At 38.8% G+C, this 26,543-nt stretch overlaps 3 protein-coding genes and 16 non-coding genes across 21 annotated transcripts; 1 reads left to right on the top strand and 18 right to left on the bottom strand.

Moving 5' to 3' along the window:
- Positions 1-141: 141 nt before the first annotated feature.
- Positions 142-26,543, top strand: LOC111460170 (tRNA-specific adenosine deaminase 1). 3 transcript variants are annotated; one of them, XM_023103301.1, is made up of 12 exons: positions 142-147; positions 18,143-18,150; positions 22,721-22,892; positions 23,092-23,212; positions 23,441-23,628; positions 23,748-23,825; positions 23,964-24,077; positions 24,477-24,637; positions 24,751-24,827; positions 24,916-25,035; positions 25,118-25,205; positions 26,196-26,543. In XM_023103301.1, exons 3-12 carry the CDS (start codon positions 22,730-22,732, stop codon positions 26,307-26,309), a joined length of 1,224 nt encoding a protein of 407 aa, XP_022959069.1. In that variant the 5' UTR covers positions 142-147; positions 18,143-18,150; positions 22,721-22,729; the 3' UTR covers positions 26,310-26,543. The 3 variants fall into 3 exon arrangements, with proteins under 3 accessions (XP_022959069.1, XP_022959067.1, XP_022959068.1); XM_023103299.1 differs by having other exon boundaries at positions 24,477-24,646; XM_023103300.1 differs by lacking the exon at positions 18,143-18,150 and adding an exon at positions 221-225 and having other exon boundaries at positions 22,710-22,892; positions 24,477-24,646.
- LOC111460173 lies at positions 2,154-4,719 on the bottom strand. The gene is made up of 4 exons (XM_023103303.1): positions 4,338-4,719; positions 3,461-3,610; positions 3,308-3,378; positions 2,154-2,582 (listed from the first exon to the last, which is right to left on the bottom strand). The coding sequence occupies exons 1-4, from the start codon at positions 4,675-4,677 to the stop codon at positions 2,391-2,393; spliced, it is 753 nt and encodes a 250-aa protein (XP_022959071.1). The 5' UTR covers positions 4,678-4,719; the 3' UTR covers positions 2,154-2,390.
- Positions 6,350-6,430, bottom strand: TRNAL-AAG. The gene has a single exon. It is a non-coding gene; the product is annotated as a tRNA-Leu (tRNA).
- Positions 6,590-6,670, bottom strand: TRNAL-AAG. Its single transcript has one exon. It is a non-coding gene; the product is annotated as a tRNA-Leu (tRNA).
- Positions 6,782-6,862, bottom strand: TRNAL-AAG. Its single transcript has one exon. It is a non-coding gene; the product is annotated as a tRNA-Leu (tRNA).
- On the bottom strand, positions 7,205-7,285 carry TRNAL-AAG. The gene has a single exon. It is a non-coding gene; the product is annotated as a tRNA-Leu (tRNA).
- Positions 7,450-7,530, bottom strand: TRNAL-AAG. Its single transcript has one exon. It is a non-coding gene; the product is annotated as a tRNA-Leu (tRNA).
- On the bottom strand, positions 8,199-8,279 carry TRNAL-AAG. The gene has a single exon. It is a non-coding gene; the product is annotated as a tRNA-Leu (tRNA).
- On the bottom strand, positions 9,050-9,130 carry TRNAL-AAG. Its single transcript has one exon. It is a non-coding gene; the product is annotated as a tRNA-Leu (tRNA).
- TRNAL-AAG lies at positions 9,466-9,546 on the bottom strand. The gene has a single exon. It is a non-coding gene; the product is annotated as a tRNA-Leu (tRNA).
- Positions 9,710-9,790, bottom strand: TRNAL-AAG. The gene has a single exon. It is a non-coding gene; the product is annotated as a tRNA-Leu (tRNA).
- On the bottom strand, positions 10,413-10,493 carry TRNAL-AAG. The gene has a single exon. It is a non-coding gene; the product is annotated as a tRNA-Leu (tRNA).
- On the bottom strand, positions 10,590-10,670 carry TRNAL-AAG. Its single transcript has one exon. It is a non-coding gene; the product is annotated as a tRNA-Leu (tRNA).
- Positions 10,768-10,848, bottom strand: TRNAL-AAG. The gene has a single exon. It is a non-coding gene; the product is annotated as a tRNA-Leu (tRNA).
- Positions 11,161-11,241, bottom strand: TRNAL-AAG. Its single transcript has one exon. It is a non-coding gene; the product is annotated as a tRNA-Leu (tRNA).
- Positions 11,548-11,628, bottom strand: TRNAL-AAG. Its single transcript has one exon. It is a non-coding gene; the product is annotated as a tRNA-Leu (tRNA).
- Positions 12,076-12,156, bottom strand: TRNAL-AAG. Its single transcript has one exon. It is a non-coding gene; the product is annotated as a tRNA-Leu (tRNA).
- On the bottom strand, positions 14,693-14,773 carry TRNAL-AAG. Its single transcript has one exon. It is a non-coding gene; the product is annotated as a tRNA-Leu (tRNA).
- Positions 19,097-22,483, bottom strand: LOC111460171. The gene is made up of 4 exons (XM_023103302.1): positions 22,131-22,483; positions 21,316-21,465; positions 21,144-21,214; positions 19,097-19,421 (listed from the first exon to the last, which is right to left on the bottom strand). Exons 1-4 carry the CDS (start codon positions 22,465-22,467, stop codon positions 19,200-19,202), a joined length of 780 nt encoding a protein of 259 aa, XP_022959070.1. The 5' UTR covers positions 22,468-22,483; the 3' UTR covers positions 19,097-19,199.

Raw genomic sequence — 26,543 nt, 5'->3', positions numbered from 1 at the left:
CTAACTAGGTCACAGGAGATGTGGTAGAATGTCACGGTCATGAGGTGCCAAATCCAGATTCTGAATTCTGGGCACGAGTCATTACAAATGGTATTATGGGAGTTCCTCTCCTAGTAAGATTTGGTTCAAGGACAAATCAAGGCAGAGGTTTGGTGGACATGTGACACCCACGTAGAGAGGGGTATATGAATAGACATGTGACACTCAAGTAAAGGAGGAGTACATAAATGAACCAAGACCACATCTGAATGAGACCAATCTTGAGGATAGGATGACTAAAAAAAACTTTAAAAAATTGAAAGTCACTCCTACACCCTTTACTTAGATCATAATTTTTTTGTGATGCATGACATACTAGAAGAATGTGTGCTCGTTCATGATGATAGTTTTCACTCTTAAGAAGCGAGGAGTAGACACGAAACGCCGGAGAATGTTGAGGCCACTAGATGTCGAATCCAGATTCTAAACCCTAATCCGAATCCTAGACATAGAGTCGTTACAAAGTTATGTTTGGTCAGATTAACACGATGAACTACAAGTATATGACTCAACCATTTATATAATCCAAGGTACCAACTCATTCCTCCCACCCCCACAACGATGTGAATGAGGCTAGAGTGCAACGATGTCAACTCATTCCTCCAAGATGCTCTCTTTCACAGTCTTCCACCCTAACCCTCGCCCACGCTTCATTGCAACCCTCCAAATAATGCCTGAATTCTTCACCCATTATTCTTTCCACACAATCCACCATTCCACCCTTCCCCTCCACTCATTATTTTACAATATCATTATGCACATGCAACTCCGCTCATATTTCTCCATGTCCCTCTTCATTGATACCCATCTCAATCGCCTAACCCTTCAATTTTCGCATCCAAGTTAGTATTAACTCAATCTTGCATATCTTAATCATCTTTGTTCCAAGATCCATTCTTGCAAGTTCTTGTAGGGAATGAGTATAAATTGATCATCCGTCGATTGTCGTTGGCACGTTCAATACACGAGGATGAAGGCCGAATTGATCTGAGGACGTTTGTGTCAATCGATTCGGACATGTTCCGACGCATTGTAACCGAGCTTAACGGTTTATTTTCCCAATTTCACTTGGGAATTACAATAAACTAATTCTTGGAAAAATGCGTTTGTTTGTAAAAAAAAAAAAATAAAATGCTTTAAATTAAACGAACGTTTTCGTGTTCGTTTTAATTCGTAAGGGTCTACTTGTTTTATGAATTTTATCACGACCCAAATGTGTAATATTGTTGTTTGTTATGTCGAATTTCACTTTTTAAAACACCTTATATTATTCTCTAAAGAATTTAAAATTTCAAAAAATTATTGGAGAGATGAGATTTTAATTAATTAATCCCAATTAATTCCTTTTAATTAGTTATTAATTATAAATATATTATTTATGCTTATTAAATCTTAACTGGTAAATGTTTTGTATTATGTTAATTATTTTAGATAATATATTTATAATTAATATGGTATATTTTCTACTTTTATAAAATATTAATTATAAATGAATTTAATTTTAACAATTATGTTGAAATAAATAAATTTAAACTCATAAATAATCATCATATTAAAGAATTAATTATACCTATTATATTATATATTATAAATTATGAATTTTTCATAAGAGAATTCTTTTACATTTTCGTAATTAAGGTGAGATTTGGAAAAGCAATTCACTTGAACAAATATTAAAAATGATAATAATTAATAATAAAACTCTGTCATCGATCTCGTTGGAGTTTCGAACTTTGTTATTATATAATTTAATTTATTTCACTCATAATTCTAATATATTTGAAATGTTAATTTCGTTAATTTGTCTTTTTTTTTTCAAGTTATATATATATATATATAAAAAGATAGAAGGTAAAATTAAGAAAAACAAAATAAATTTATAATTGAAAATAAATAAATATTTTTTTTAAAATATGAGTTGTGATATTGATAGGGTGGGAGAAGAGATTATAATTGTCTTATAGCTTGTGCATGTTTTTCACTCTCAAGACAACCCTCGATCTCTTCTCTACTTCATAAATAAGGTTTACGTTGCTTCAAGAACTCGGAACAATTCTAGCTAAATCTTAAAGAAAGCAAGAGTGTTGTTTGGCGAGCCCAACAACAAATAAAGATGAAACAAAATGAATCATATTCATAGAACTATGTGTCGTACATGTCTCTATTTGTACAAACTTTAAACATAGATCAAACATAAAATTCTATATACACGTCCGGAAGCTAACCCTAATGTGGAGTATGCCAAAATTATGCATCCACATGATCAAAAGACTATTATTGTATGCATATTCCGCAGATAAAGATTCATCAAAGAGAAACTCACATTGGATTCACCAGGTATTGTTCCAATGTCAATAACAGACCAGATAGCTAGCATGTAGCCCCGTACAGCAGCTCAACAAGTTGCGTGAACTGACTGTCTTGAATATCCACACAAACTTGGAGGTATAGGATATATGGAAGAAAAAGTACACGGGATGCAGAGTGATGATGAAGTAAAATACTTTTCCTTCCTTGACACCCCCAATTATGCAATCTTTATTCTGCACCACATCACCCCATTTTAGTTTAGTATGAATTAGTGGTAGTCAAGAACACGGCTCTCTTCTACTAGTCACAATGGTATGATATTATCCACTTTAAACATAAGCTCTAGTGGCTTTACTTTTGCTCTCTCCAAAATGCTTCATACCAGTAGAAATGTATTCCTTAATTATAAGTTCATGATTATTCCCTTAATCAGTCGATATATGACTCCAACAATTGTTTGGGATAAATCGATATATGACTCCCACCAATAATCTTCAATAATCTTCAATAATTGTTTGGGATAAGCCATGAAATTTGAAATTTGAGTAATTCTAATTTGTAGTTAGATTGTGATAACTAAGTGTTTGGAAAGTTTATATCGAGATCAATAAAATCACGATAAACAAATAAAGTATCAAAGTATATATAAACGTTTCTTTGGTCCTTGTACTCATTGCAGGGTTCAAGTGTTTTCATACTTTTAAAACGTCCCTTTTAGTCACTACACATTCAACTTTGGTTCGTTTTAGTCCTTTACTAATAGAGATTAACATGGGTCACTTTTTAAAATTAAACTAGAGACTTAGAATGAACATTTTAAAAGCACCCGATTAAATCGACGAACAAAACTAGAATTTAAACTATTTTAGTTGTGCTATAAACAAATGGGTGAGCAGATTTGAGTTTCATTAGTCAATGCTGTGAAAAATGGTTATGAAAAGGCATCACTAGTCCTTACCTCTGTGGTGAAAGTAACTTGCCCAGTTAGAGCATCGAACTTGACCTCCGTCTCTGTTAAAGTGATAGAAACTGATGCAGAAGAAGAGAACAAATTTCAGAAAATTTAAGACTATTCTTTTACATTAACTGCAAAAGGAAGAATTCAAGTTACCTAACTCATCGGGGAGGATAACCAAGTCAGACACGATATTTATGAACTCCGTTGAACGAATTGCAACAAAAACTCCGTAATCAATTGGGCTGATATCAATATTTTGGGCATGTGACAATACCAATGCAGAGTATTGCAGATATCCAGTATCTGAAATCAGAATTAACAGTTCAAAAATTGAATCGATGGTAGAAATGTATCAAATAATGCACAATTACAGACGGAGAGAAAATGATTCATATGTGATGAAGGCAAAAAGAACACATAATTCACGGCTCTGTTCTTTCTTTTCATATCGAATATCAAATTCCATGTTCGTTTAATCCATCGCTCTATAATTTAGTGGAAACCAAAACAACGACTATTCTAGAGATCAAAAAAATCCAAGAATATACTGAAAATCCCTAAAATCCAAGATTCAGTCAAAATTGCGGGAATCGTTGTCAAAAAGGAATCGCCAGAATGACAACATTCAGTTCAATTAGAATCAAGATTCTTCGGAAATGAAATCGAAATCGTCGCAACAACAACTATTCCTGCTATCAAAATGGCCGTGAAAATCCCTAAAATCATAAAATTCAAGATTCATTCAAAATTACAGGCCGGAGAGAAATCATAATCAATTCAAGAAATCACAGTAACGACGACATTCAATTCAATTAGAGTCACTTAGAAAAAGATTTCATCGCACACTAGGCACAACGATTCTGGAGATCAAAAGAAATCCGGAAATGACCTAACATCGTCAAATCAAAGTTTCAATCAAATTTCAGAGCAGAGAGAAATCATCCTCGATTAAGAAATCACCAGTGAATTGAATTACGAAATCACGATTCTTCAGAATAAAAACGAAAAACGTAGAGAGTAATAAACTTACGAGGATCCTCAAATTTCAAGGGCGCGAGTCTTTGGTTTCCGCCGATATAGATGGTCATGGAAAGATCTTCGCTGTACATATTGGAAATATTAGTAGCAAAGAGTTGAAGGAGAAATTTGAACCTATGTTCCTCGAAGTTGTCGCCGTCGGCGTGCAACTGAAAGGAAGTGAAGAATGTAGGCAACATTCGAAGCGATGCAACGAAGGGATAGGGAGAAGAAACGACGATTATGGACAACTTTTCTCTTGAGCATTTGATATCGGCTTCATCGCAGAGCGTAGCCAATGGCAACACCGCGAGCCTCAGATCATACACTGTGTCAACGTGAATGGTGAACATGGCGACGCTGAGAGACGAAAGTAGAGTGCGATGAAATTGGCGGGCAAAGAGTGATCGCCGTTTAAATTCCTATTTATATTTCATTTCATTTTCATTTTCATTTTTCTCCTCCACTTCCAAATTTGGTTGGTAATAAAATTTAAATTTTAATGAGAAATTAAATCCCATTGTTGCCTTTGGCTTGATGTACGCAACACACATGAAACTGTATATTTGTGTCCATGATAGATGTGCTAGAGTTGAGAATCAAATAAACACATTGTTGAGGGTGGGATTTGAACCCATACCCTTTCGGACTAGAACTTTAGACCAACTCGACCAAAAAGACATTGTTGAAAGACATTGTTGAGAGTGGGATGTGAACAAATGCCCTTTGGAATTGGACCAGAACCAGCGCCTTAGACCAACTCGGCCATCTCAACATGAGATCACAAAGGGAGCAAATCAGGAACAGGTGTCATAGATAAACAAACTAGGGTAGGGAGCAAATCAGGAACAGGTGTCATAACCAAACTAGGGTCGAAAAAATACATCACTCGTACTTCCCAGTTGGGACTTCAACCCACGCCCTTTTGAACCAGAATCTTAATTTGGCGCCTTAGACCAACTCGGCCATCTCAACATACAATTATAAATCAAGGTCTCAGGAACTTTAAGAGTCGGATTTCAACCCACGCCCTTTCGGACAAGAACCTTAATCTGGTGCCTTAGACCAACTCAGCCATCTCAACATGCCATCACAAATAAAGGTCGGGAGCAAATCTGGAACACGTGTCATAGAGAACCAATTATGCACATCCCATTCGTGCTTTTTTGGGAAGTGAAACAAAAAGATTGTTGAGAGTGGGATTTAAACCCACGCCCTTTCGGACCAAAACCTTAATCTGGTGCCTTAGACCAACTCAGCCATCTCAACATACAATTACAAATCAAGGTCGGGAGCAAATTTGGAGCAAGTGTCATAGGAAGTGAAACAAAAACATTATTGAGAGTGGGATTTGAACCAAATCTGGAGAAGGTGTCATAGATAACCAAACTAAGGGTCGAGAACTCCATTATTTTTTAAACAATCAGATTGTTGAGAGCAGGATTTGAACCCATACCCTTTCGGACCAGAACCTTAATCTGGCGCCTTAGACCAACTCGATCATCTCAACATGCGATTGCAAATAAAGGTCAGAAGCAAATCTGGAGCAAGTGTCATAGATAACCAAACTAGGTCGAGAGCTCCGTTATTTTCCCATTCGTGCTCGTTTAAAATACAAAAACACATCAATCGTACTTCTGAACCTGAATCTGGCGCCTTAGACCAACTCGGCCATCTCAATCTGCGATCGCAAATCAAGGTCGGGAATAAATCTGAAGCAAGTGTCATAGATAACCAAACTAGGGTCGAGAGCTCCGTTATTTTTCTTATGCACGTCCCATTCGTGCTCGTTTAAAATACAAAAACACATCAATCGTACTTCTTTGGGAAGTGAAAGAAAAACATTGTTGAGAGTGGGATTTAAACCCCGCCCTTTCGGACCAAAACCTTAATCTGGTGCCTTAGACCAACTCAGTCATCTCAACATGCAAACACAAATCAAGGACGAGAGCAAATCTGGCGCAGGTGTCATATATAACCAAACTAGGGTCGAGAGCTCGATTATTTTTTTAAAAAAAAAAACATTGTTGAGAGTGGGATTGGAACCCACGCCCTTTCGGACCAGAACCTTAATATGGCGCCTTAGACCAACTCGGCCATCTCAACATGAGATCACAAATCAAGGTCGGGAGCAAATCTGGAGCATGTGTCATAGATAACCAAACTAGGGATGAGAGCTCGTTATTTTTCTTATGCACGTCCCGTGCTCGTTTAAAATACAAAAACACATCAATCGTACTTCTTTACGAAGTGAAAGAAAAACATTGTTGAGAGTGGGATTTGAACCCACGCCCTTTCGGACCAGAACCTTAATCTGGCGCCTTAGACCAACTCGGCCATCTCAACATGCAATCACAAATCAAGGTCGGGAGTAAATCTGGAGCATGTGTCATAGATAACCAAACTAGGGTCGAGAGCTCGGTTATTAAAAAAACACATCAATCGAAACAACAAAATTGTTGAGAGTGGGATTTGAACCCACGCCCTTTCGGACCAAAACCTTAATCTAGCGCCTTAGACCAACTCGACCATCTCAACATAAGATCACAAATCAAGGTCAGGAGCAAATCTGGAGCAGGTGTCATAGATAACCAAACTAGAGTTAGAGCTCGATTATTTTTTAAACAAAAATATTGTTGAGAGTGGGATTTGAACCCACGCCCTTTCAAACCAAGAACCTTAATCTGGCACCTTAGACCAACTCAACCATCTCAACATGAGATAACAAATCAAGGTCGGAAGCAAATCTGGAGCATGTGTCATAGATAACCAAACTAGGGACGAGAGCTCCGTTATTTTTCTTATGCACGTCCCATTCGTGCTCGTTTAAAATACAAAAACACATCAATCGTACTTCTTTGGGAAGTGAAAGAAAAACATTGTTGAGAGTGGGATTTGAACCCACGCCCTTTCGGACCAGAACCTTAATCTAGCGCCTTAGACCAACTCGGCCATCTCAACATACAATCATGAATCAAGGTCGGGAGCAAATCTGGAGCAGGTGTCATAGATAACCAAACTAGGGACGAGAGCTCCGTTATTTTTCTTATGCACGTCCCATTCGTGCTCGTTTAAAATACAAAAACACATCAATCGTACTTCTTTGGGAAGTGAAAGAAAAACATTGTTGAGAGTGGGATTTGAACCCACGCCCTTTCGGACCAGAACCTTAATCTAGCGCCTTAGACCAACTCGGCCATCTCAACATACAATCATGAATCAAGGTCGGGAGCAAATCTGGAGCAGGTGTCATAGATAACAAAACTAGGATCGAGACCTCGATTATTTTTTAAACAAAAACATTGTCGCCCTTTCGAACCAAAACCTTAATGTGGCACCTTTCACAAATCAAGGTCGAGAGTAAATCTGGAGCATGTGTCATAGATAACCAAACTAGGGTCGAGAGCTCCGTTATTTTTCTTATGCACGTCCCGTGCTCGTTTAAAATACAAAAACACATCAATCGTACTTCTTTAGAAAGTGAAAGAAAAACATTGTTGAGAGTGGAATTTGAACCCATGCCCTTTCGAACCAGAACCTTAATCTAGCGCCTTAGACCAACTCGACCATCTCAACATGCGATCACAAATCAAGGTCGGGAGTAAATCTGGAGCATGTGTCATAGATAACCAAACTAGGATCGAGAGCTCCGTTATTTTTCTTATGCACGTCCCATTCGTGCTCGTTTAAAATACAAAAACACATCAACGAGAGCTCCGTTATTTTTCTTATGCACGTCCCATTCGTGCTCGTTTAAAATACAAAAACACATCAATCGTACTTCTGTTATTTTTCTTATGCACGTCCCATTCGTGCTCGTTTAAAATACAAAAACACATCAATCGTACTTCTTTGGGAAGTGAAAGAAAAACATTGTTGAGAGTGGGATTTGAACCCACGCCCTTTCGGACCGAAACCTTAATCTAGCGCCTTAGACCAACTCGGCCATCTCAACATACAATCATGAATCAAGGTCGGGAGCAAATCTGGAGCAGGTGTCATAGATAACAAAACTAGGATCGAGACCTCGATTATTTTTTAAACAAAAACATTGTCGCCCTTTCGAACCAAAACCTTAATCTGGCGCCTTAGACCAACTAGGCCATCTCAACATGCGATCACAAATCAAGGTCGGGTGTAAATCTGGAGCATGTGTCATAGATAACCAAACTAAGGTCGAGAGCTCTGTTATTTTTCTTATGCACGTCCCGTGCTCGTTTAAAATACAAAAACACATCAATCGTACTTCTTTAGGAAGTGAAAGAAAAACATTGTTGAGAGTGGGATTTGAACCCATGCCCTTTCGGACTAAAACCTTAATCTGGCGCCTTAGACCAACTCGACCATCTCAACATGCAATTACAAATCAAGGTTGGGAGTAAATCTGGAGCATGTGTCATAGATAACCAAACTAGGGTCGAGAACTCCGTTATTACAAAAGCACATCAAGCGTACTTCGTTGGGAAGTGAAAGAAAAAGATTGTTGAGAGTGGGATTTGAACCCACGCCCTTTCGGACCAAAACCTTAATTTGGCACCTTAGACCAAGTCGGCCATCTCAACATAAGATTACAATTCAAGGTCGGAAGCAAATTTGGAGCAGGTGTCATAGATAACCAAACTAGGGTCAGAGCTCGATTATTTTTTAAACAAAAACATTGTTGAGAGTGGGATTTGAACCCACGCCCTTTCGGACCAGAACCTATTATTTTTTAAACAAAAACATTGTTGAGAGTGGGATTTGAACCCACGCCCTTTCGGACCAGAACCTTAATCTGGCGCCTTAGACCAACTCGGCCATCTCAACATGCGATCACAAATCAAGGTCGGGAGCAAATCTGGAGCATGTGCCATAGATAACCAAACTAGGGTCGAGAGCTCGGTTATTTTTCTTATGCACATCTGCTCGTTTAAAATACAAAAACACATCCATCGTACTTCTTTGGGAAGTGAAACAAAAAGATTATTGAGAGTGGGATTAAAACCCACGCCCTTTCGGACCAGAACCTTAACCTGGCGCCTTAGACCAACTCGGCCATCTCAACATGTGATCACAAATCAAGGTCGGGAGCAAATCTGGAGTAGGTGTCATAGATAACCAAACTAGGATCGAGAGCTCCATTATTTTATAAACAAAAACATTGTTGAGAGTGGGATTTGAACCCACGCCCTTTCGAACCAAAACCTTAATCTGGCGCCTTAGACCAATTGGGCCATCTCAACATGCGATCACAAATCAAGGTCGGGAGTAAATCTGGAGCATGTGTCATAGATAACCAAACTAGGGTCGAGAGCTCCGTTATTTTTCTTATGCACGTCCCATTTGTGCTCGTTTAAAATACAAAACACATCAATCGTACTTCTTTGGGAAGTGAAAGAATAACATTGTTGAGAGTGGGATTTGAACCCACGCCCTTTCGGACCAGAACCTTAATCTGGCGCCTTAGACCAACTCAGCCATCTCAACATGCAATCATGAATCAAGGTCGGGAGCAAATCTGGAGCAGGTGTCATAGATAACAAAACTAGGATCGAGACCTCAACTATTTTTGGGATTTGAACCCACGCCCTTTCGAACCAGAACCTTAATCTTGCGCCTTAGACCAACTCGCCATCTCAACCGTGCAATCACAAATCAAGGTCGGGAGCAAATCTGGAGCATGTGTCATAGATAACCAAGCTCCGTTATTTTTCTTATGCACATCCCATTCGCGATTTGAACTCACGCCCTTTTTCAGACCAAAATCACCTTAGACCAACTCGGGCATCTCAACATGAGATCACAAATCAAGGCCGGGAGCAAATCTGGAGCATGTGTCATAGATAACCAAACTAGGGTTTTAAACAAAAACATTGTTGAGAGTGGGATTTGAACCACGCCTTTTCGAACCAGAACCTTAATTTGGCACCTTAGACCAACTCGGCCATCTCAACATGCAAACACAAATCCCTTTCGGACCAAAACCTTAATTTGGCGCCTTAGACCAACTCGGCCATCTCCACATGCAAACACAAATCAAGGTCGGGAGCAGGTATCATAGATAACCAAACTAGGGTCAAGAGCTCCATTATTTTTTAAACAAAAACATTGTTGAGAGTGGGATTTGAACCCACGCCCTTTCGGACCAGAACCTTAATCTGGCGCCTTAGACCAACTCGGCCATCTCAACATGCGATCACAAATCAAGGTCGGGAGCAAATCTGGAGCATGTGTCATAGATAACCAAACTAGGGTCAGAGCTCGATTATTTTTTAAACAAAAACATTGTTGAGAGTGGGATTTGAACCCACGCCCTTTCGGACCAGAACCTTAATCTGGCGCCTTAGACCAACTCGGCCATCTCAACATGCGATCACAAATCAACGTCGGGAGCAAATCTGGAGCATTTGTCATAGATAACCAAACTAGGGTCGAGAGCTCCATTATTTTTTAAACAAAAACATTGTTGAGAGTGGAATTTGAACACACGCCCTTTCGGACCAGAACCTTAATCTGGCGCCTTAGACCAACTCGGCCATCTCAACGTGAGATCACAAATCAAGGTCGGGAGCAAATCTAGAGCAAGTGTCATAGATAACCAAACTAGGGTAGAGAGCTCCGTTATTCTCCCATTCGTGCTCGTTTAAAATACAAAAACACATCAATCGTACTTCTTTGGGAAGTGAAAGTGGGATTTGAACCCATGCCCTTTCGGACCAGAACCTTAATCTAGCACCTTAGACCAACTCAACCATCTCAACATGCAATCATAAATCAAGGTCGTGAGCAAATCTGGAGCAGGTGTCATAGATAACCAAACTAGGGTGAGAGCTCGATTATTTTTTAAACAAAAACATTGTTGAGAGTGGGATTTGAACCCACACCCTTTCAGACCAGAACCTTAATCTGGCGCCTTAGACCAACTCGGCCATCTTAACATGCGATCTCGAATCAAGGTCGGGAGCAAATCTGATCAATCGTACTTCTTTGGGAAGTGAAACAAAATACAAAAACACATCAATACGCCCTTTTGGACCAGGGTCGAGAGCTCGATTATTTTTTAAACAAAAACATGTTCTTTCGGACCAGAACCTTAATCTTCGTTTGAGAGTGGGATTTGAACCCACGGAGCAGGTGTCATAGATAACCAAACTAGGGTCGAGAGCTCCGTTATTTTTCTTATGTCCCCTTCATGCTCGTTTAAAATACAAACATATCAATCGTGGGAAGTGAAAGCAAAACATTGTTGAGAGTGGGATTTGAACCCACGCCCTTTCGGACCAGAACCTTAATCTGGCGCCTTAGACCAACTCGGCCATCTCAACATGAAATCACAAATCAAGGTCGAGAGCAAATCTGAAGCAGGTGTCATAGATAACCAAACTAAGGTCCAGAGTCAGATGTCATAGATAACCAAACTAAGGTCCAAAGTCAGATGTCATAGATAACCAAACTAAGGTCTAGAGCGATTATTTTTTAAACAAAAACATTGTTGAAAATGGGATTACGCCCTTTCGGACCAGAACCTTATTCTAGCACCTTAGACCAACTCAGCCATCACAAATCAAAGTCGGGAGCAAATCTGAAACTGGTGTCATAGAGAACCAAAATTCTAGCGCCTTAGACCAACTCAGCCATCTCAACATGAGATCACAAATCAAGGTCAAATCTGAAACTGGTGTCATAGAGAACCAAACTAGGGTCGAGAGCCTTATGCACATCCCATACATTCCATTTGTGCTTGTTTAATTTGGGAAGTGAAACAAAAACATTGTTGAGAGTGGGATTTGAACCCACGCCCTTTCGAACCAGAACCTTAATCTGGCGCCTTAGACCAACTCGACCATCTCAACATGAGATCACAAATCAAAGTCGGGAGCAAATCTGGAACAGGTGTCATAGAGAACAAAACTAGGGTCGAGAGCTCCACTTTTTTTCTTATGCACATCCCATACATCCTTTGTGCTCGTTTAATTTGGGAAGTGAAACAAAAACATTGTCATACAATCCCATTTGTGCTCGTTTAATTTGGGAAGTGAAATAAAAACATTGTCATACATCCCATTTGTGCTCGTTTAAAATAAAAAAAAAACACATCAATCGTACTTCTTTGGGAAGTGAAACAAAAAGTTCAGAGTGGGATTGAACCCACGCCCTTTCGGACAAAAACATTAATCTAGCGCCTTACACCAACTCGGCCATCCCAACATGAGATCAAAAATCAAAGTCGGGAGCAAATCTGAAACAGGTGTCATAGAGAACCAAACTAGGGTCGAGAGCTCCGCTATTTTTCTTATGCACATCCCATTCGTGCTCGTTTAAAATACAAAAAACACATTAATCCTCTTTGGAAGTGAAACAAAAACTTTGTTGAGAGTGGGATTTGAACCCACGTCCATTCAGACCAGAACCTTAATCTGACGCCTTAGACTAACTCGGCCATCTCAACATGTGATCACAAATCAAGGTCGGAGCAAATCTGGAGCAGGTGTCATAGATAACCAAACTAGGGTGCACGTCCCATTGGTGCTCGTTTAAAATACAAAAAACACACCAATTGTACCTCTTTTGGAAATGAAACAAAAAGATTATTGAGAGTGGGATTTGAACCCACACCCTTTCAAACCAGAACTTTAATCTGACACCTTAGACCAACTCGGCCATCTCAACATGCAATCAAAAATCAAGGTCGGGAGCAAATCTAGAACAGGTGTCTTAGCTATTTTTCTTATGCACATCACAAAAACGTAAAACCAAACTAGGGTCGAGTTAATCTGGCACCTTAGACCAACTCAGCCATCTCAACATGTGCTTACTAATTAAGAATAGACCATGTGCTTACTAATTAAGAATAGACCACCATGTGCTTACTAATTAAGAATAGACCAACTCAGCCATCTCAACATGTGCTTACTAATTAAGAATAGACCAACTCAATAATAGACCAACTCAGCCATCTCAACATGTGCTTACTAATTAAGAATAGACCAACTCAGCTCAGCCATCTCAACATGTGCTTACTAATTAAATAGACCAACTCAGCCATCTCAACATGTGCTTAGTAATTAAGAATAGACCAACTCAACTCAGCCATAGACCAACTCAGCTCAGCCATCTAACCATGTGCTTACTAATTAAATAGACCAACTCAGCCATCTCAACATGTGCTTACTAATTAAGAATAGACCAACTCAACTCAGCCATAGACCAACTCAGCTCAGCCATCTCAACATGTGCTTACTAATTAAGAATAGACGCTTACTAATGTGCTTACTAATTAAGAATAGACCAACTCAGCTCAGCCATCTCAACATGTGCTTACTAATTAAGAATAGACCAACTCTGCTCAGCCATCTCAACATGTGCTTACTAATTAAGAATAGACCAACTCTGCTCAGCCATCTCAACATGTGCTTACTAATTAAGAATAGACCAACTCTGCTCAGCCATCTCAACATGTGCTTACTAATTAAGAATAGACCAACTCTGCTCAGCCATCTCAACATGTGCTTACTAATTAAGAATAGACCAACTCTGCTCAGCCATCTCAACATGTGCTTACTAATTAAGAATAGACGCTTACTAATTAAGAATAGACCAACTCAGCTCAGCCATTTCAACATGTGCTTACTAAATAAGAATAGACGCTTACTAATTAAGAATAGACCAACTCAGCTCAGCCATCTCAACATGTGCCTTACTAATTAGACCAACTCAGCTCAGCCATCTCAACATGTGACTAATTAAGAATAGACCAACTCAGCTCAGCCATCTCAACATGTGACTAATTAAGAATAGACCAACTCAGCTCATAAACATGTGCCTTACTAATTAAGAATAGACCAACTCAGCTCATAAACATGTGCCTTACTAATTAAGAATAGACCAACTCAGCTCATAAACATGTGCCTTACTAATTAAGAATAGACCAACTCAGCTCAGCCATCTCAACATGTGACTAATTAAGAATAGACCAACTCAACTCAGCCCAGCCACTCAGCTCAGCCATCTCAACATGTGACTAATTAAGAATAGACCAACTCAACTCAGCCCAGCCATGTGACTAATTAAGAATAGACCAACTCAACTCAGCCCAGCCATGTGACTAATTAAGAATAGACCAACTCAACTCAGCCCAGCCATCTCAACATGTGCTTACTCCATGTGACTAATTAAGAATAGACCAACTCAACTCAGCCCAGCCATCTCAACATGTGCTTACTAATTAGACCAACTCAGCTCAGCCATCTCAACATGTGCTTACTAAGCAAGAATGAGGAGCAGGTGTCATAAAGAGCCAAACCCGCTATTTTTCTTATGCACGTCCCATTGGTGCTCATTCAAAAAACACACAAATTGTACCTCTTTGTGAAATGAAAGAATACCATTTGTTGAGAGTGGGATTTGAACCCACGCCCTTTCGGACCAGAACCTTAATCTGGCGCCTTAGACCAACTCGGCCATCTCAACATGCAATCACAATTCAAGGTCGGGAGCAAATCTAGAGCAGATGTCATAGATAATCAAACTAGGGTCGAGAGCTCCGCTATTTTTCTTATGCACGTCCCATTTGTGCTCGTTTAAAATACAAAAAACAGGCACCTTAGACCAACTCGGTCATCTCAACATGCAATCACAAATCAAGGTCGAGAGCAAATCTTGAGCAGGTGTCATAGATAACCAAACTAGGGTCGAGAGCCTCCGCTATGTTTCTTATGCACGTCGTAAAATACAAAAGCACACCAATTGTACCTCTTTGGGAAATGAAACACCCACGCCTTTCGGACTAGAACCTTAATCTGGCGCCTTAGACCAACTCGACCATCTCAACATGCAATCCCTAATCAAGGTCAGGAGCAAATTTGGAGCCTCCGTTATGTTTCTTATGCACGTCCCATTCGTGCTGGTTTAAAATACAAACAAACCAAATTGTACCTCTTTGGGAAAAGAAAGACAAAAACATTTTGTTTAGAGTGGGATTTAAACTCATACCCTTTCAAATCAGAACCTTAATCTAGCACCTTAAACCAACTCGACCATCTCAACATGTGATCCTTAATCTAGGTCGGGAGCAAATCTGGAGCAGGTGTCATAGAGAACCAAACTTGGGTCGAGAGCCTCCGCTATGTTTCTTATGCACGTCCCATTCGTGCTCGTTTAAAATACAAAAAAACACACCAATTGTACCTATTTTGGAAATGAAACAAAAACTTTGTTGAGAGTAGGATTTAAACTCACGACCTTTCGGACCAGAATCTTAATCTAGCGCCTTAGACCAACTCAGCCATCTCAAAATGCAATCACTAATCAAGGTCGGGAGCAAATCTGGAGCAGGTGTCATAGAGAACCAAACTAGGGTCGAGAGCTCTGCTAATTTTCTTATGCACGTCCAATTCTTGCTCGTTTAAAATACAAAAAACACATCAATCGTACCGCTTTGGGAAGTGAAACAAAAACAAAAAACACATCAATCGTACCTCTTTGGGAAGTGAAACAAAAACAAAAAACACATCAATCGTACCACTTTGGGAAGTGAAACAAAAACAAAAAACACATCAATCGTACCTCTTTGGGAAGTGAAACAAAAACAAAAAACACATCAATCGTACCTCTTTGGGAAGTGAAACAAAAACAAAAAACACATAAATCGTACCTTTTTGGAAAGTGAAACAAAAACAAAAAACACAAGTGAAACAAAAACAAAAAACACATCACATCAATCGTACCTTTTTGGGAAGTGAAACAAAAACAAAAAACACATCACATCAATCGTACCTCTTTGGGAAAACAATAACATTGTTGAGAGTAGGATTTGAACCCGTGCCCTTTTTCAAACCAGAATCTTAATCTAGCACCTTAGACAACTCGGTCATCTCAACATACAATCACAAATCAAGGTCAGAAGCAAATCTGGAGCAGGTGTCATAGATAACCAAAACAAAAACTTTTTAAAAGTGGGGTTTGAACCCACGCCCTTTCGAACCAAAATCTTAATCTGGTGCCTTGGACCAACTCAGTCATCTCAACCTACAATTATTAATCAAGGTCGGGAGCAAATCTGAAACAAGTGTCATAGAGAACCAAACTAGGGTCGAGAGCTCCGCTATTTTTCTTATGCACATCCCATTGGTGCTCGTTTAAAATACAAAAAACACACTAATTGTTCCTCTTTTGGGAATTTCAACAAAAAGAGTAGGAGTTAAACCCATGCCCTTTCGAACTAGAAGCTTAATCTAGCACCTTAAACCAACTCAGCCATCTCAACATGTGATTATGAATCAAGAACGGGACTAAATCTGGAGCAGGTGTCATAAAGAGCCAAACCCGCTATTTTTCTTATGCACGTCCCATTGGTGCTCGTTTAAAATACAAAAAACACACAAATTGTACCTCTTTGCTCCCGCTATTTTTCTTATGCACGTCCCATTGGTGCTCGTTTAAAATACAAAAAACACACAAATTGTACCTCTTTGTGAAATGAAACAATACCATTGTTCAGAGTGGGATTTGAACCCACGCCCATTCAGATCAAAACCTTAATCTGGCACCTTAAACCAACTCGGCCATCTCAACATGCAATCACAATTCAAGGTCGGGAGCAAATTTGGAGCAGATGTCATAGATAACCAAACTAGGGTCGAGAGCTCCGTTATTTTTCTTATGCACGTCCCATTTGTGCTCGTTTAAAATACAAAAAACACACCAATTGTACCTCTTTTGAAAATGAAGTTGAGAGTGGGATTTGAACCCACGCCCTTTCGAACCAAAACCTTAATCTGGAGCCTTAGACAACTCGGCCATCTTAGTCGGAAGCAAATTTGGAGCAGGTGTCATAGATAACCAAACTAGGGTCGAGAGCTCCGCTGTTTTTCTTATGCACGTCCCACTCGTGCTCTTTAAAATACAAAAAACACACCAATTGTACCTCTTTGGGAAATGAAACAAAAACTTGTTGAAAGTGAGGTTTGAACCCACGCCCTTTCGAACCAGAACCTTAATCTGGCGCCTTAGACCAACTCGACCATCTTAACATGCGATCACAAATCAAGGTCGGGAGCAAATCTGGAGCAGGTGTCATAGATAACCGAACTAGAGTTGAGAGCCTCCGCTATGTTTCTTATGCACGTCTAAAATACAAAAGCACACCAATTGTACCTAGAAATGAAACACAAAAACATTGTTGAGTGGAATTAGAACCCCCGCCTTTCGGACTAGAACCATCTACTTGGTCATCTCAACATGCAATCCCTAATCAAGGTCGGGAGCAAATCTAGAGCAGGTGTCATAAAGAACCAAACTAGGGTCAAAAGCCTCCGCTATGTTTCTTATGCACGTCCCATTCGTGCTAAGAGTGGGATTTGAACCCACGCCCTTTCGGATCAGAACCTTAATCTAGCGCCTTAGACCAACTCGACCATCTCAACATGCGATCCCTAATCTAGGTCGAGAGCAAATCTGGAGCACGTGTCATAGAGAACCAAACTTGGGTCGAGAGCCTCCGCTATGTTTCTTATACACGTCCCATTCGTGCTTGTTTAAAATACAAAAAACACACCAATTGTACCTCTTTGGAAAATGAAACACAGAGATTTGAACTCACACCCTTTTGGACCAAAACCTTAATGTGGCGTCTTAGACCAACTCGACCATCTCAACATGCAATTATTAATCAAGGATGGAAGCAGATCTGGAGTAGCTATGATAAAAGAGACAAACTAGGATCGAGAGACTCCACTGTTTTGTTCGTTAAAAATAAAATTAAGTAGCATGATAAATGACGAAAATGCCCTTACTTGACATTTTAACACTCAAGTGTGACGTACCCCTATGGAATAGGAGTGCATAGGGTGTAGAACTCAAGGCTAGAGAGAACTTAATTTTATACCATTGGTAAGCTTTAGGAATGTGATGAGCACACTTTACTCGAAGTAGTTCAACCAGAGGTTACTAGAGTCTCTAGTGCATTTGGTAAGAGATCAATGGAGCTCATTCAAGAAACGAAAAAAATTCTCCAAAGTTACCCTCTGAGAAATGGAATCTTAATCTAACACCTTAAATCAACTTAGCCATCTCAATTCTTTTAAAAAAATCTAGAGCCTTGGACCAACTCTGTCATTCCGACCAGTAAATGTCAACAAGCTTATATTTTAAATTTAAAAAAAATCAAAGTTTGAGATATAAAAATTGAAACCAACCTCAAATTTTCTATCTATGAATTTAATGAAAAAGTCCTCGAGTTTTTTTAAAAGAAAAAAATATATCATACTTCATATTAAAATGAAATTTTTTAAATTTTCTTAATTTAGCAGCAATGGTTTATCATATTATTATCTTTTCATAGGGTGTGACTATTTTGAAGAAGTGACAAGGCCAGCAATAAACCACTTAGTTACTACTCCATCACTATTTAGATTGTTTGGTTCATTAAGACCTCGTCTCTTGTAAGCATGTCTTACAAAAAAAAGTATTCGTTAAAGCCAAAAGTCACACTTAAAACTCTCGAGGCTCATGCCTATATTTGAAAGTTATTTTAGAAATATCATAGTCTCATCTCGTTAATTCTTGAAAATACAATTACTCTATGTAGTTGGTCGAATAAATCATCCATATAAGGAAGTGGATATTTGTGGTTTACTATCACCTTGTTCAATTCTCCACCGACTATCTTTCTTACATACATAAGATCATAGCTTCGTTGTGTGATAAAACTTTAAAATGTCCAAAAATTCAATATTTTTTATTCAAAATTGTGTAACTTACTACAAAAAAAAAAAATCGACATGATCTATTATTATCAATTATCGACATTTGTATTCTATCGATCTAGTCTCCAAATTTCACTAACACCTGTATATATATATACATTTCACTGCCATTCTTATAGCCTCTTACTGTTCTACTTCGGTAGAACTTCCCACCGATCTTCGGGGTTGAAGGCCACAATGTTTGTCCATCGCCCAGTTTCGAATTTCACAAAAGTGTTCCCACCAGATGACATATAAAAATACACCATATTGTCTAGATATGATGCTTGAATAAAAAAATTCAATGGAATCAGAGTGACTGGAAACTTGATTCCATCACCAAAATTAGAACCTCCAATAACGCACCGTTTGTCCTGCATGCAAGTTTGCATTTCATTGGTCATTACACTAGGTAAAGTAACAACAAATCTAAAAAACCTAAACAATTAGGTTTGATCGTTCATACCATTCGAGCTCCTAACAAGTGACTATCAATCTTAAATTAAGAAAGAAATAATACAAACTCTTATTTACTCTGATAGCATGACTAGCCTACCACTAAACTCAAAAGCTTAAACTAACCATACCTAATATATTTCATTGTTTATTTATATTCACACTTGTCCTTCATTTGTGAGGTCGGAATAAGGGTAAAATCCAACTAGAGGAATACTATCTCCATTGATATGAGGCCTTTTAGGGAAGCCCAAGCAAAACCATAAGAGTTTATGCTCAAAGTGAACAATATCATACCATTGTGGAGAGTCGTGATTCCTAACATAGTATTAGATTCATGCCTTAAACTTAGTCATGGGTACGAGGCCTTTTGGTTAGTGAGGAATACTATCTCCATTGGTATGAGGCCTTTTGGGAAGCACAAAGCAAAACCATGGAATAGTATCTCCATTGGTATGAGGCCTTTTGGGAAGCACAAATCAAAACCATGAATATTATCTCCATTGGTATGAGGCCTTTTGGGAAGCACAAAGCAAAACCACCATGGAATACTATCTCCATTGGTATGAGGCCTTTTGGGAAGCACAAAGCAAAACCATGCAAATTGTGAGGAATACTATCTCCATTGGTATGAGCCCTTTTGGGAAGCACACAGCAAAACCATGCAAATTGTGAGGAATACTATCTCCATTGGTATGAGCCCTTTTGCGAAGCACAAGCAAAACCACCATGAAATACTATCTCCATTGGTATGAGGCGTTTTGGGAAGCACAAAGCAAAACCATGAATACTATCTCCATTGGTATGAGACATTTTGGGAAGCACAAAGCAAAACCATGAATACTATCTCCATTGGTATGAGACATTTTGGGAAGCACAAAGCAAAACCACCATGGAATACTATCTCCATTGGTATGAGGCCTTTTGGAAGCACAAAGCAAAAGCACCATGGAATACTATCTCCATTGGTATGAGGCCTTTTGGGAAGCACAAAGCAAAACCATGCAAATTGTGAGGAATACTATCTTCATTGGTATGAGGCCTTTTGGGAAGCACAAAGCAAAACCATGCAAATTGTGAGGAATACTATCTCCATTGGTATGAGCCCTTTTGGGAAGCACACCGCAAAACAAACCATGCAAATTGTGAGGAATACTATCTCCATTGGTATGAGCCCTTTTGGGAAGCACACCGCAAAACCATGCAAATTGTGAGAAATACTATCTCCATTGATATGAGGCCTTTTGGGAAGCACAAAGCAAAACCATGCAAATTGGACAATATCATACCATTAGGAATACTATCTCCATTAGTACGAGGTCTTTTGGGAAGCCCAAAGCAAAATCATGCAATTGGACAATATCATACCATTGGGAATACTATCTCCATTGGTACGAGGTCTTTTGGGAAAGCCCAAAGCAAATTCATTCAAATTGGACAATATCATACCATTGTGAAAATTCTCGATTCCTAACAGGTTCCTCGGCATTGGATCACTTATTTAAATTGGACTATAAATGCTAATGAAGAAGGAAATAACACTTCAAAAGTTTAAACACAGGTTTATTCATCGAAGGGATGGATTCAATTCAAACATTTGAAAAGTTTCCTCAACTTTCAAGGATAGATAGATTGTGTACCTCCGCAAGAAGCGCGAACTCCATTAGTATAGCAGAGAATGTCACTTTTGAAACCGTTGCAGTAACCCAGACTGTTAGAGAAGACAAGCTTTCATAAACTTTCAAGAAGACATGGATTACACTATGTATAAGTGTTCGCAAGACTGCACATGGGGAGAAGAAATGGAGTTACTTCTAGTATTGAAGGCACATAATCTTGTTGCAATGTCTCTGAACCATTCTGCATCAATGGCGACAAATGGTCCGTCGTCCATTTCAGGAACGTTAGTATTAGGGGTAGGACCCATCGCCAATATAGTGTTATATTTTAAATGCCCAATGCCTAAAATCAAAATAAAAAATCAAGAACTCGAGTCAAGAAACACGAAGATACGGCAACGAAAACAATCCGAAAATTGACAGATTTAAGGTAACTAATCGAAATGAAAATTTAGGGATTTTGTTCATAGTCTATCCAATTCGTAGATAAGATTCTTTCCCAATACGTTAATTCACTCGTCTTTGCTGAATTGAAGAAGAAAAAAAAAACCCTAAAATACAGAGTGTTCTAAATTTCCTCGATTATCCGCTCAGATTCTCGAAATAACAAACAAGAAATCGCAGATTCACCAAGAAAGCAGAAGAAAAGTGAAATCAGAACCGAAAATCTTGAGAAATTCATTCGTGAAACATGAAGATACGGCAACGAAACCAATCCGAAAATTGACAGATTTAAAAGCGAACTAATCGAAACGAAAATTTAGGGATTTTGTTCACAGTCTATCCAATTCGTAGTTGAGATCCATTCCGCATACGTTTATCCACTAGTCTTTGCTGAATTGAAGAGAAAAAAACCTAAAATACAGAGTGTTCAAAATTTCCTCGATTATCCAGTCAGATTCACGAAATAACAAACAAGAAATCGCAGATTCACCAAGAAATCAGAAGAAAAGTAAAATCAGAACCAAAAATCTTGAGAAAATTAAAGACGTTAAGAGAGGAACATACTATTTGTGAAAAAGAGGTTGGTGCAGAAAGGCTCATCCGGCATGAGAGCGGTGAGGAGGATATTGTCGGTGCCAGTAAGGGAGATGGCGAAAAAGAATTCGTCGATCTGAAGAGAGGAACGAAGTTCTTCAGGGCCATTGGGATTAGTGGACAAGATGGTGAAGAAAGACTCCGAGATTTGAAGCTGTGCGTAAAGGCAAGAGGTGCTGTTTTCGCGGGAGGCTGTGAAGAAGACCGTCGAGCGAGAGAATCTGAAATCGGCGAACGGAGCAAGATGGAGAAGTGGAAGAAGATTGTACGTCAGAGCTTCCATTGCTGCAACCTGGAACGTTAGCATGGTGAGAGAGAAGAAAATGGCGGGAAGGTGAAACTTGAAGAAACCTTGCAACGATTTCAACGGTCTATTTTTCCTTCACCCCGTCGATATTTATTGCTTTAAACTTTTTTATTATTATTATTATTATTATAAAAGCATTATTTAAATTTTTTTATTTGAGGGTATTATTGTAATTTAAAAAATTGAAGGTTTTTTTTTATTTAACATTTTTCTTAACACCCCTAGTTCAGTTGTTTGTAACAGCGTGAGAGAGGAAGGAAAAATGGAGGATTGCTTCTGTTCATCCTCTTCTTCGGAGAGCTGGGGAGAGACGATTTCGGAGAAGGTATTCTCTCTCTACAACTCTCTCCCAAAGAAAGGCAAGCCTCAGGGTCGTGAAGTCACTGTATTGGCTGCATTTCTCGTTTCATCTCCTTCCGCACAAGGTTCCCTTTCAAAACCCTACCAATTTCCCCTCCGTTTCCTGTTTTATGTGCGAATTTGATGGTGTTAACTCTACTGGTAGTGAAAGTATCCTATTCGTTTTCGTTTTTCAATCGGTGTTCCGCGTTTCTGTTGATTCTAGTTCCAGATGAAAGTTACTCGAACTGTTTTTAAATGTTTTCTATTTTGTTATCGATTTAGATTTGGAAGTTGTGGCGTTAGGGACGGGGACTAAGTGTCTCGGTCGCTCGCAGTTAAGCTCAAATGGTGACGTTGTGAATGATTCACACGCCGAAATAATTGCTCGGAGAGCTTTAATGAGGTTTTACTTATTTCTGCGTTTTTGTTGCTTTCTTTGATTTGTATGAACATTTTCTATGATTTGGTATACTTTTGGTCTCTAGTAAGTGATAAATTATTACGTTTGCGCTTTTGGTTTCTAGGCGTTTATTTTGTCACTGTGCCAGTGAGATTTTGTAGTTTGAGATATTATGTATTTGAGATGAGCTTATAAACTTTGTTCTTTTCCCAATTTGACTCTGTTTACCAGGTTCTTCTACACACAGATTCAACATTTGTCCCAGAACAACTGTGAGAGTGAACATCACAAAACGAAGAAGATGAGGTGTGACAATGTAATAAACTTTTTGTTTCAATTAGATGAGGAGGCTGGTGCTGAACGAAAATATGTCATGAGAAAGGGCTGGAAATTGCATTTATACATATCTCAGTTACCATGTATATTTTCCAATTTCCATGAATTGAATATTGATTTTTTAAAAGAAAGTTTCGTATATGAATTTTGAAATACAATGCACGTGCATCAAATTGTTTGTTCTTTCTTGGGTTTATGCAAGGTGGGGATGCTTCATCTTCAACTCCCAGAGACGTCCAACCTAGAACAGAGGATACGCCACCATGTTTGATTGATGAAGGTATGGATACACTACCACAGGCTAAAATGGAAGATAGTGATTTCTTGCTTATATTTCATGTTTAAGAGGGGAATTTACCTCTTAACATAAAAAAATTTCTTCATTCGTGAAGAATGTATGGGTGGATTCAAATTTCAGGGGATGATTCACAGTGCATAGGTTTCGTTCAGAGGAAGCCTGGTCGTGGTGATACAACATTGTCAGTTAGCTGTTCTGACAAGATAGCTCGATGGAATGTAGCTGGAGTTCAAGGTGTGTTATGCGGTAGAACCATAGCAGTAGAAGTTAACCTTATTAATACCATGCTGCAGTGAGCTTGGCTGTGTGATAATAAGTTATAATCCGGTGACTTAATGTTGAAATGACATTTATTTTGTAGCACAAGCATATTGCCAAATACACGTGTTTTTTGTGTGAGTTATTGTTAGTCACAACTTTCATTTTCTGTTTTGTTAGTTATTTGAGCATGCTTGGATTATGTAATTTCTGACTTAGCTACTATACGTGCGTATCGATTTATCTTTTGCTTTTTAGTTTTTATAATGGTGTTCTGCATCACTATTTGCGGGACTATTTTATGGTTTGAATTTGTAATGTACAAATGCTTTATTTATGCATCAACTGAGATGGTTTCTTCTCATCTTGTATCAGGAGCTCTTCTCTCGTACTTTCTTCAGCCTGTTTATCTTTCCTCTATAACAGTTGGATTGTCCCCTCATAGTGCCAAAAATTGTACACTGAAGGAACAAGTGAAAAGAGCAATATGTGATCGAGTACAGCCATTTTCGAATGAGCTAACGACTCCCTTAAAGGGGAACCAGGTACATTAAGCACTGATCTTAGGTACACAATATGGCAGGACAGGATGACAATATTATGCTTTATAACTTTTTTTTTTAATTCTTTGTGTTAAGTGGATTTGCAGCCATTGTTTTGCACAGCTCCAATACCACCAAAGGAGTTCCAACACTCGGAGTCTGCTTTAAACACGATAACTTGCGGGTACTGTCTCAACTAGATCAAATGTATCTGCAAGAGTTGTCTTGTAATCGATCATATCGTTAAATTAATCTTCCTGGCGAACTTACAGATACTCTATTTGTTGGAATAAGTCTGGCTTGCATGAGGTCGTCCTTGGAACTATTGGAAGAAAGCAAGGAGCCTCTGCTAAAGGGGCACAGTATCCATCAACTGAGTCATCTTTATGCAAGTAATGTATCACTTTAAGCATGGTTTGACTAGCTTGTGAACATAGTTGATCTATTCTGATCAGCATTATATCAATATCTCAGGAAGCGGTTACTGGAAATGTTCTGGTCGCTTAAAAGTGTATGCCCTACTAAATTTCTTGCCAGCAACATCTCTTATAGAACGCTGAAGGTAAATTTTATTTCTGTTTAGTCTGACCACCTTGAACCTTGAAGGAAAACTGTCACTAAGTCTCATCTATAGAGGTCCCGCATTATAAATTTACTGACATTGTTTATCATGCACTATTATATTGTGATGCATCAAATGAAGTCCTTCACATTCAAGTCAACCCCAAGGGTTGGATTCCGTGAAGTAAGTGAATTCAAACATATGGTCATCAGTTCAAGATCCTTTAGTTTACAAACTTTGGACAATAAATCGCAAACTTTTGGTCTATATGATATTATAGGGCTGATAGTCAAATCTCAAACTTGACCCACATAAATGGGTCAATGGATTTTTGGTGTTTGAGGTGGGCACAAGCTTTCCTGAACACCCATAAGAGATAAAGATTCTTCGTGTTCTTTGCTGACCGTCATGATGTTATTGCGCTGAAAAAGAAAAAGATTAGAAAAGAGATACCCTCAGCAATGGCTGTGCTGAAAGTTTGGACACATTTAGTTCATATTGAGAATATAGCAGATGTTTCTAATAGAGGATTTAATGTTGTTAGCATTGTAGACTTGAGATTTTATCATGGCGTTTGTCTAGGCTTCATCGTCTGGCAGTACCGGGCAAGCCATTGCTCATAGAACTAGGTAGTGTCCCAAGAAATTATTCAACACTAGCTGTAGCATAGCAGGTTCTCACTTTCCTACTTTTCGTCATCGTAACTGTGTCACTCCAAAAAGTAAAAGTAATGTAGCGGCCCAAGTCCACCGCTAGCAGAACAATTCTCTTGGGGCTTTTCCGGCTTCCCCTCGAAGCTTTTAAAACGCGTCTCCTAGTTAGTGGTTTCCATGCTCTTATAAAGAATGTTTCGTTCTCCTCATCAACCGATGTGAGATCTCACAAGTAATTAGTTCGATCGTTTTGAAATATAAAACACCTGAAATTGTAGAAAGTAGCTTTCATTTTCCCCTGATAATGATGCCAGCCTCATGTTTTAATCCAATGCAGGATGGATCTCAAGATTACCATTTAACATCTAAAGTTTTCAAAGAACTATCAGCGTTTAAGAACTGGATATCAAAACCTATCAACTACGAGGCGTTCTCCTTTGGATGCGAGTGAGGTACGTGTTTGTTAGCCATCCATTTTAATGCTAATTGAAAGATAAGAGGTGAATATGAATGTTTCTGAATGATCTGCCTCCATGTTTGTACAATCTTTCTTGGTCTATGCCAGTGAAGTAGTTAGCTTGTGGCTTTCTGTATTTTCAACCTCTCAAGGCTCCTAAAGATGTTTTAACAACAGATCACTCTATAAAAACACATGAATTTCAGCTAGTAAAGATCATTATAGCAA

Source organism: Cucurbita moschata, unplaced genomic scaffold (assembly GCF_002738365.1).
Source record: "Cucurbita moschata cultivar Rifu unplaced genomic scaffold, Cmos_1.0 Cmo_Scf00023, whole genome shotgun sequence".
Classification (NCBI taxonomy): Eukaryota; Viridiplantae; Streptophyta; class Magnoliopsida; order Cucurbitales; family Cucurbitaceae; genus Cucurbita; species Cucurbita moschata.
This window is presented reverse-complemented; position numbering and strand designations above follow the sequence as displayed.

Excerpts from the sequence above, each read along its gene's own strand:
- LOC111460171 (XM_023103302.1), bottom strand. The coding sequence starts at position 22,467 with ATGCTAACGTTCCAGGTTGCAGCAATGGAAGCTCTGACGTACAATCTT. Across the intron at positions 21,466-22,130 it reads CAACCTCTTTTTCACAAATA|GCATTGGGCATTTAAAATAT; the intron begins GTATGTTCCTCT and ends TTTTGATTTTAG. Across the intron at positions 19,422-21,143 it reads AGTTCGCGCTTCTTGCGGAG|GACAAACGGTGCGTTATTGG; the intron begins GTACACAATCTA and ends ACTTGCATGCAG.
- LOC111460173 (XM_023103303.1), bottom strand. The coding sequence starts at position 4,677 with ATGTTCACCATTCACGTTGACACAGTGTATGATCTGAGGCTCGCGGTG. Across the intron at positions 3,611-4,337 it reads CTTGAAATTTGAGGATCCTC|ATACTGGATATCTGCAATAC; the intron begins GTAAGTTTATTA and ends TTCTGATTTCAG. Across the intron at positions 3,379-3,460 it reads TATCCTCCCCGATGAGTTAG|TTTCTATCACTTTAACAGAG; the intron begins GTAACTTGAATT and ends CTTCTGCATCAG.
- LOC111460170 (XM_023103299.1), top strand. The coding sequence starts at position 22,730 with ATGGAGGATTGCTTCTGTTCATCCTCTTCTTCGGAGAGCTGGGGAGAG. Across the intron at positions 24,647-24,750 it reads CTCCCTTAAAGGGGAACCAG|CCATTGTTTTGCACAGCTCC; the intron begins GTACATTAAGCA and ends GTGGATTTGCAG. Across the intron at positions 25,036-25,117 it reads ACTGAGTCATCTTTATGCAA|GAAGCGGTTACTGGAAATGT; the intron begins GTAATGTATCAC and ends TCAATATCTCAG.